General features: G+C 44.5%; 1 protein-coding gene across 1 annotated transcript in view; it reads right to left on the bottom strand.

Annotated features, from left to right (window-relative positions):
• LOC127006442 (integrin alpha-PS2-like) overlaps positions 1-10,000 on the bottom strand; it is a 44,171-nt gene that overhangs the window by 31,013 nt on the left and 3,158 nt on the right. Inside the window, exons 2-3 of the mRNA XM_050876394.1 lie at positions 3,390-3,511; positions 2,510-2,598 (exon numbers count right to left, since the gene is read on the bottom strand). Of these exons, the coding sequence (XP_050732351.1) occupies positions 2,510-2,598; positions 3,390-3,511 (211 nt within the window). The remainder of the gene's footprint in view (positions 1-2,509; positions 2,599-3,389; positions 3,512-10,000) is intronic.

The following is a 10,000-nucleotide window of genomic DNA, read 5'->3' as shown; positions in this document are numbered from 1 at the left end:
AGAGAGAGAGAGAGAGAGAGAGAGAGAGAGAGAGAGAGAGAGAGAGAGAGAGAAAGTATGCCACTCACTCTCACTCCCACGAGGCAAAACTCACTCCCTCCCTCCCTTCCTTCCCTCCCTCCCTCCCTCCAACACAACTCTCCCTTGTATTCGAACACAGACTCCTTCTTAAGAGGGAGGAGGAGAAGGAGGAGGAGGAGGAGACAAGAAGAGAGGGAGAGAGAGAAGTGTTGGCTATGGGTGAATGGAGAGACAGGATGGAGGGAAGATAGGGAGGGAAAAGGGAGGGAGGTAAAGGGAGGGAAGGACAGTTGAAGAGATAAACAAGAGAGATACTGTGTGTGTTGAAGGAATTATAGATTTACATAGATTTACATAGTCGGACTCTCTCTCTCTCTCTCTCTCTCTCTCTTTTTTATTTCTTCTTTCTGTCTTTCTTTTTCCCTTTCAATCCCTCTGTATCTCTATGTAACGTCGAGATCTCAAGAAAGTACCTTACAACAACAACAACAACAAAAGTACTCTATCAGCTTCAATTTGAATTTCCCGCGGTTCTTGAGGTAACAATATGGCGCCTCTTCTATGGCTCCGTTTAAAGTACCGAAGTGAAATTACATCAAATCGAACGGCCACCAACAAGATCGCATTTCTGCCTCAGCGAATATCAAGGTGCGGAAAGTGGCGGTCGAGTTTGTTTTAAAAGGAGCCAATCGCGTTGCACTGGACCACTGAAGGCGGGAGTTTATTCCATTCTCGCACTACAGAGTTGGCAAAGAGAAAAAAATGGAGCTGTTTGAATTTATTTGTTTACGTTCTGGTTTAGTGTCAACATTTCTCATTCGCGGCAGTCGAGTTTGTTTTAAAAAAGTCAATCGTGTTGCACTGGACCACTGAAGGCGGGAGTTTATTCCATTATCGCACTACAGAATTGGTGCAGTCTGAATTTATTTGTTTACACTTAAGTTTAGCGACAATATTTCTCATTCGCGGCAGTGGAATTTGTTTTGAAATGAGCCAATCGTGTTGCACTGGACCACAGAAGGCGGGAGTTTATTCCATTTGCATCCTATAGATTTGGTGAAGAAAGAAAAACTGGTGTAGTGTAAATTTATTTGTTTACGATGAAGTTTAGCGACAATATTTCTCACTCGCGGCGGTTGAGTTTGTTTTAAAGTGAGTCAATCGCGTTGCACTGGACCACTGAAGGCGGGAGTTTATTCCATTCTCGCACTACAACGTTGGCAAAGAAAAAATTGGTGCAGTCTGAATTTACTTGTTTAAAATAAATGTGAAGAAAGTAAACGACAAGAGAATGGAAGTAGCAGAAACGAGGATATTGGATGCATTCGTGGCGTATCATCAATCATAGACAATTTGTAAAAAGTGAAAAGGAATATATATCAGTAAAATGCAATGTTAATCAACGCCTCCAGCCCACCTTGCATGATATAGACACACCTTTCTGACTACCTGTGTGCTTGGGTTAATAAAGGGCTGGGATGATGATTTTTGTTGTTGTTGTTGTTGTTATAGTTGTTTTTAGTGGTGGTGGTGGTGGTGGTGGAGTCGTTCCCCTCAGTAATACGCACTACAAACCACCTCCTATAAACATGACCACAACACCGCACAGTCAACGGGAAGGAAGGAGGGAAAGAAGGAATGAAGGAATGAAGGAAAAGAGAGAAGGAAGGAAGGAAAGAGAGTAGGTGACAGTTACTCCATATGAGAGAGAGAGAGAGAGAGAGAGAGAGAGAGAGAGAGAGAGAGAGAGAGAGAGAGCACTTGGTCAAAATGTGGTCTATACTCTTGCTCTCCCCTCTCTCTCTCTCTCTCTCTCTGCGTTGACATATTTGGATCGGAGTGTTTTAGTCCATTACACCAAGTCTTGTTAAGGAGAGAGACAGAGAGAGAGAGAGAGAGAGAGAGAGAGAGAGAGAGAGAGAGAGAGAGAGAGAGAGAGAGAGATAATGAAAGTGTCACCGAACGAAATAAGAAATACATCACTGAGAAAAACGTAGTGTCAAATGTCTTCTTCCTCCTCCTCCTCCTCCTCCTCCTCCTCCTCTTCCTCCTCTTCCTCCCATCTCATTATTCCACCCCACACACCTCCTTCCCCTCTCTTCTCTTCTTACATTCTTCCTCCTCCTCCTCCTCCTCCTCCTCCTCCTATTTTTCTTCGTCCCACTTTTCTCCTTCCCCTTTTTATGTAGTCTGATCTCTCTCTCTCTCTCTCTCTCTCAACCGCAAAGTATCCTCCACATCCTCCCACTTAAAATTATTGTTCTTTCTTCTTCTTCCTCTTCTTCTTCTTCTTCTTCTTCCTCCTCCTCCTCCTGTTCTTCCAATTTCTTCAACTAGCTTTTTAAATAGCAACATAATCCTACCAATATTTTTACTACTACTGCTAATACCAACCGGCCTCTTGCAGACTCCATACGTTCTTATGTACTACCACTACTACTACTACTACTACTACTACTACTACTACTACTACTACTACTGTACTTACCACAATAACGCCGCTGGTACTGGTGACAAAAGCTCCGAACCACTGCATACTCTTGTTGTCCACTTGTCTCCCGCTATCCCAGTGGTTACCTGTAGTTAGAAGAGGTGGAGGGGGGGGTGAGGTGTGGGAGGGGGGGAGGAAGGTGTGGGGGGTTGTGTGTGGTTTGGGGGATGGGGGATTGTGGGTGGGGTGGGGTGGGGTAGGGTTGTGAGTGTGTGTGTGTGTGTGTGTGTGTGTGTGTGTGTGTGTGTGTGTGTGTGTGTGTGTGTGTGTGTGTGTCGAAGCTTAATACCATCAAAGTGACTCGCCTTGACTGTAAGCTGAAATATAACTTGACACCTGAACTAAAGCCTTTACATGACACACATCAAAATCCTTCATAATAATAATAATAATAATAATAATAATAATAATAATAATGATAATAATAATAAAACTTTTCAGACACGGTTAATTAATCATCCAACTCTCTCTCTCTCTCTCTCTCTCTCTCTCTCTCTCTCTCTCAATATTTACCTTTTTCCCACAGCATTGAGTTTATTTACCCTACTCACCAATACAACCAAACACTCTCTCTCTCTCTCTCTCTCTCTCTCTCTCACATTCTTCCCTTCCCCTCCCATGCACTCAACCCTCCCTTTTCTCCCTCCCCCCCCCCCCCCATCCCCATCCCACTTTGTCCTCTTTTTTCCTTCTTTTTCTTATTTCCTCTCTTTCCTCTCTTTCCTCCTTCCTTCCCTTTCTTTATCTCTTCTCCTCCATCATCTGTGTTATTCTCTCCCTTCCTTTAGTCTCCGTTTTAGCTGATCTTCCTTAATTATTCTTCTATTCGTTGCGCCTTTACGACTCCTCTCTCTCTCTCTCTCTCTCTCTCTCTCACCGGCCAGGTCGAAGGGCAGCTGCGTGCAGTCGTTGGGTCGCGTCGGGCTACACCTGTACACCGCGCCGCCCCGCACCACGCCCTCCTGTGCCGTCTGAGCCTCCGGGGACCCCACCAGGACCCTGAGGGGGGAGGGTGGAAGGGAGGTTATTAGTGGTGGGTGGGGACAGAAGGGGGGAGGGGGTAGAGTGGGTCAGAGGTGGGTGGGAGGGGGAAGGGGGGGAGGTATCAGAGGAGGAGGAGGAGGAGGAGGAATAGGAGGAGGAGGAGGAGGAACAATGATACAAGGAGGGAAAGGATACAGAGAAGGAAGGAAGGACAGACGAAAAAAAATGGAGGATGAAAGGAAGGAAAGAAAGGAAGGAAGGAAAGAAGGAAGGAAGAAAGGGAGGAGGAAGAAAGGACAGGAAAGAAAAATGGAGGATGAAAGGAAGGAAGGAAGGAGGGAAGGAAGGAAGGAAGGAAGGAAGGAAGGAAGGAAGGGAAAGTGAGTGAGATAAGAAAGAAAAGAATGAAGGAAATTTAGAAGAAAGGAAGGAAGGAAGGAAGTAAGGGAAAGTAGAGAATGAGATAAAGAAAAGAATGAAGGAAATATATGAGAGAAGGAAAGAAAAACGGACAAAAAAACTGAAGAATGAAAGGATGGAATGAAGGAAGGAAGGAAGGGAAAGTGAGTGAGATAAGAAAGAAAAGAATGAAGGAAATTTAGAAGAAAGGAAGGAAGGAAGGAAGAAAGTAAGGGAAAGTAGAGAATGAGATAAAGAAAAGAATGAAGGAAATATATAAGAGAAGGAAAGAAAAACAGACAAAAAAACTGAAGAATGAAGGGATGGAAAGAAGGAAGGGAGGAAAGAAGGAATGAAGGAAGAGTAAAAAAACAAAAAAAAACATCAACAAAACATCAACAAAACCAACTCACAAAGCCTCGAAAAACGGATCAAACAGACAAATCAGCCACAGGGTTGATGACAAAGACTAACACGACCGTTTAAAACTTCAGGTGATCGAGTGGGGTATGGAGAAGGAGGATGAGGAGGAGGATTTGGAGGAGGAGGAGGAGGAGGAGGAAGTGATGGTGATGATGGAGGAGGAATAAGAGGAGAAGGAGGAGGAGGAGGAGGAGGAGATAAGAGTGGTGATGGTATATATGGAGGAGGAGGAGGAGGAGGAGGTGCATGGTGAAGGGATATGGAGGAGGAGGAGGAGGAGATATTTGGAGATTGAAGAGATAAAGGAGTGAGAGGGAGGAGATGATGATGATGATGATAATGATAATAATAATAATAATAATAATAATAATAATAATAATAATAATAATAATAATAATAACGATAGAGGATGACAATTTTTACCCCAAACTAAAATAAAAATGAAAAAATAAAAATTAATGAAGAAAAAGAAGAAAAAAAAGAAGAAAAGGATAAGAGAGGATAAAACTACTACTACTACTACTACTACTACTACTACTACTACTACCACTACTACTACTACTACTACTACTACTACTACTACAACTACTACTACCACTACTACTACTACTACTACTACCACTACTACCACCACCACCACCACAACAACACAAGCGGTTCGCCTTAGCGGGGTTACTACAATAAGTGGCTTGAAGTGACCCACGTGGCCACTTACTTTTGTTTACTTATACCACCTGACTCTCTCTCTCTCTCTCTCTCTCTCTCTCTCTCTCTCTCTCTCTCTCTCTCTGTCTTGAAGGTGAGAAGGGGAGACACTCAAGGGATGGATGAGGAGGAAGGAGAGGAAGAGGAGGAGGAGGAGGAGGAGGAGGAGGAAGAACAATGCTACAGGGAGGGAAAGGACAGGAAGGGAGAGAAAGGCGGGGAGAGAAAAAAGTGGAGAATAAAAGGGAGGAAGGAAGAAAGGAAGGAAGGAAGGAAGGAAGGGAAGAGGAAGAAAAAGGGAGAGAAAGGAGGGAAAAAGAAAAAGGGAAGTAGGTAAGGAATGAAGGAATGAAGGAAGGGAGGAAGGAAGGGAAAGTGAGTGAGATAAGAAAGAAAAGAATGAAGGAAATAAAGAAAGGAAGGAAGAAAGAAAGAAAAGAAAGAAAAAAAAGAGAGAAGAAATGAAGCGAAGAAAAGAAGGAAATAAAGAAAAGAAATTAAATGAAAGAGGAAAGAGAAAAGAAAAAAAGAAAGAAGGAAGGAAGGAAGGAAGAGAGAGGAGGCAGTGTGACAGGAGGGAAAAGATGAGGTGTGAAGGAGAGGAAGGAAGGAGGAGGAGGAAGGAGGAGGGAGGAGGGCGGGTGGGGGAGGAAGGAGGGAGGAGGAGGAGATAAGGAGGAAGGGAAAAGATAGATCGACATAAAGGGTTAGAGAGAGAGAGAGAGAGAGAGAGAGAGAGAGAGAGAGAGAGAGAGAGAGAGAGAGAGAGAGAGAGAGAGAGAGGTGGGGGGTATCCTTAAAAGGACTTGGTGTAGCCGCTGGGTAGGATCTCATAAGGGAGTGAGCGAGTGTTCTCTCTCTCTCTCTCTCTCTCTCATGTTCAGAGGAAAAGATAGCGATCGGTTTTTTTTTACAAGATGTGTAATACAACCTCGCAGGTGAGAGAGAGAGAGAGAGAGAGAGAGAGAGAGAGAGAGAGAGAGAGAGAGAGAGAGAGAGAGAGTGTGTGTGCTAGTGCGGTCTTTGGCCTATAGTGATATGTGAACTTAACTGATTATGTAACACTCCCTTATTGTGTAACGGTGTAAATAAAAAAAATAAAAAATAAAAAATAATCTAAAGTGACAAACTGACACTAGACCAAATTGTTTTTATATGTTTTTCATTTTTGTAATTTGTATTTTGTATATGCTTGTGTGTGTGTGTGTGTGTGTGTGTGTGTGTGTGTGTGTGTGTGTGTGTGTGTGTGTGTGTGTGTGTGTGTGTGTGTGTGTGTGTGCAAAAGTCGAAATTCATTTTATCCCATACAGTGTAATTTTGAGCCTCCTTTTAGTACAGTAATATTATGTTTAAATAAAAGAGAGAGAGAGAGAGAGAGAGAGAGAGAGAGAGAGAGAGAGAGAGAGAGAGAGAGAGAGAGAGAGAGAGAGAGAGAGAGAGAGAGAGAGAGAGAGAGAGAGAGAGAGAGAGAGAGAGAGAGAGAGAGAGAGAGAGAGAGAGAGAGAGAGAGAGTCGGACAAAATAATGATGATGGAGATAAAGAAGAAAAAGAAGAAGAAGAAGAAGAAGAAGAAGAAGAAGAAGAAGACAATGATAATGAGAAAGAGGAAGAAGAGGCAAATGAGGGAGATGATATTAACACAAACATACGTACAAACAAACAAACGAAACACACACACACACACACACACACACACATACAAAGGCCTTTCCCAACGTCCTCCACCTGGTCCTCTGTCTGGTGTTAGTGTGCTCCATCCTGCCCCGGTAAAGGTTCTAATTCCACCTCTCCACCTGGTCCTCTGTCTGGTGTTAGTGTACTCCATCCTCTATCCCACCTCCCTGGGTCCTCTGTCTGGTGTTAGTGTACGCCATCCTGCCCCGGTAAAGGTTCTAATTCCACCTCTCCACCTGGTCCTCTGTCTGGTGTTAGTGTACGCCATCCTGCCCCGGTAAAGGTTCTAATTCCACCTCTCCACCTAGTCCTCTGTCTGCCCTTACCTCTACAAATCCTAGGCCTCCACTCTGTTACTTTGTCCGTCTGTTATCAGTTCAGCGCACGACATGAACTGCCCAAGTCCATTTCTCGTTCCAGTGGTCATCGGAATATCTTTAACCTTTGTCCATTCCCTAACCCATGATACTCGCCGCCTGTCTCTCCGTGTTACAGCCAGCATCTTTCTCTCCATTCCTCTCTGTCCGTTTCTTGGCTCTCTCTCTCAACCCGGTGGCAGCGACGAGCCAAATTTGTGGCTTTACCGTGTAGCAGCGACGGGCCAAATTTGTGGCTTTACCGTGTAGCAGCGACGGGCCAAATTTGTGGCTTTACCGTGTAGCAGCGACGGGCCAAATTTGTGGCTTTACCGTGTAGCAGCGACGGGCCAAATTTGTGGCTTTACCGTGTAGCAGCGACGGGCCAAATTTGTGGCTTTACCGTGTAGCAGCGACGGGCCAAATTTGTGGCTTTACCGTGTAGCAGCGACGGCCAAATTTGTGGCTTTACCGTGTAGCAGCGACGGGCCAAATTTGTGGCTTTACCGTGTAGCAGCGACGGGCCAAATTTGTGCCATGATATAAACCCCCCAAAATAGATGATGCATAAACTGATCACAAATGCTTTGATATGTATTATGAAATGGTTTGTGTGAGTGATGATTGTTACCCTAATTTTTTCTAGCTTAGAGGGACCATTAAGAAACATGATCCCCGCTGCTACCAGGTTAATTAATTGCTTTGTGAGGCCGTAAGTATTATGTTAGAACTGGCAGGAGACATTGATTGTATTCGCCTTTCTCTTCATTGCATTACTGTGTTTGAGATCAGCTGTTCCTTCCATTGCTGTTCTCTTTCGGTTCTATTTCTCATGGTCTGGCTTTCAATAACTGCTTTTTTACGGCAATGGATACAGCTTAAGTGGAATATATAAAATAAAAAATCGGCTATTCACTGCTCCTGCAAAAGCAAACGGAAGTACTAGTGGCCAGAGGAAAGGTGAGTGTCGGTTACTGGAGAGGCGTCTTGATAGATATATGTATTCACCTCATTCACAGAGTTGGAAAGTTTGGAAAGTTTCGTTTAATCGGCGCAACATCTGTGGTCATATGCCGGAGAGAGACAGAAGGGGAAGGAATTATAGAAGGGAACACACAACCCCCGATTAATACCTGGTACCCATTCACTGCTGGGTGGACAGGGGCGTAGGGTATCGGAAAAGTCGCCCAAATTTTTCCCACTACGCCCGGGAATCGAACCCGGGCTCTCTTGGTTGTGAGCCGAGTGTGCTAACCACTGCACCACGAAGCCCCGCCCCCCCCAATTACCAGAGTTACTTTCGCAAATCTTTCGTTCCCGACCATTACTTCTCGTCCTGGTAGCTAAGTTATTAAACATCACCTCGTCCATGTGTTAAATTTAGGGGATGTTGCAAACTTTCCCGTCAAGGTTACTCATTTCCGCCTCTACGCTGTCTCATCCCTCCCTTCCGGTTCCTGCGTTCACTCCTTTGCACTTCCTCATCCAGCCAGCTAGTTAGTAAACATCACCTCGTCCATGTGTTAAATTTACGGGATGTTGCAAACTTTCCCGTCAAGTTTACTCATTTCCGCCTCTACGCTGTCTCATCCCTTTCGGTTCTTGCTTTCACTCCTTTGTACTTCCTCATCCAGCCAGCCAGTCAGTAAACATCACCTCGTCCATGTGTTAAATTTACGGGATGTTGCAAACTTTCCGTCAAGTTTACTCATTTCTGCCTAAACGCTGTCTCATCCCTCCCTTCCGGTTCCTGCTTTCACTCCTTTGTACTTCCTCATCCAGCCAGCTAGTTAGTAAACATCACCTCGTCCATGTGTTAAATTTACGGGATGTTGCAAACTTTCCGTCAAGGTTACTCATTTCTGCCTAAACGCTGTCTCATATCTCCCTTCCGGTTCCTGCTTTCACATCTTTGTACTTCCTCATGAGACCTTTTGTTCCCTTTTTTGGTTACCGCCGCAGTTCAGTGGTGTCCGCAAACTAACAAAGCAAAGATATCAAAAAGAAGTCAAGAGGTATGAATCAACTATGTACCGTATTATCAAACATCATTGCCAGATTATCGTACTCAGAGCCTCGAATTTACCTGTTTCTCTGAGCCATAACTATTGATAAAAACACCAATGATTAACCATTTTAACGATAACTATATATGAAGGCAGTTATTGGGGTCGTGGAGGCAGTTTTGGGGGTCGGAAATCGGGAAACATAGGTGGCTGAGTACGACAATCTGGCAACGGCAAACATAGGTGGCTGAGTACGATAATCAACGTTGTTCTCAGACGCTTTGGGCATTCATAACAGCTATTTTCCAAGGTCGCAATGGAGGATAGGTCGGGTTCATGGTGCAGAACGTCGTCAAACTTTCACTAGGCTCATAACACTACCCATGGAAACACTAACACACTACCTCTAACAAAGTCTTATCCTGTGTGTGTGGACCCCGAACTGTTTGAGAATTTGCACTAAGAAATATAAGGTTTGAAATAGAAGAAAAAATATCAACAAACACACACACACACTCTTCCAGCAACTCAGTGAAATCATCGCTGACACACCACGCAGCTTCTGACGTCACAGCCGACACACCCCTAAGCCCCGCCCCTTCATGACGTCACAGGTCCAAGCACGCCTCCCATTGGCCCCAGGACACGTCACCGCCCCTTCCGGCTACGTGATTGGCTGCTGTTCGTGTGACGTCAGAGGAGTTCCGCTTTCCATTGCAGGTATGACTTTTCCTCTCTCTCTCTCTCTCTCTCTCTCTCTCTCTCTCTCTCCGTATGAAGCGATGAGTAAGGTTTTGTTTTCAGTATTTTTAAGGAAATTAGTCACAGGAGAGAGAGAGAGAGAGAGAGAGAGAGAGAGAGAGAGAGAGAGAGAGAGAGAAACACAGGTAGATAAATATATAGATAGATAGACGGATAGATAAATAGATAAATAGATACT

Source organism: Eriocheir sinensis, chromosome 32 (genome assembly GCF_024679095.1).
Source record: "Eriocheir sinensis breed Jianghai 21 chromosome 32, ASM2467909v1, whole genome shotgun sequence".
In the NCBI taxonomy this organism is placed as follows: domain Eukaryota; kingdom Metazoa; phylum Arthropoda; class Malacostraca; order Decapoda; family Varunidae; genus Eriocheir; species Eriocheir sinensis.
This window is presented reverse-complemented; position numbering and strand designations above follow the sequence as displayed.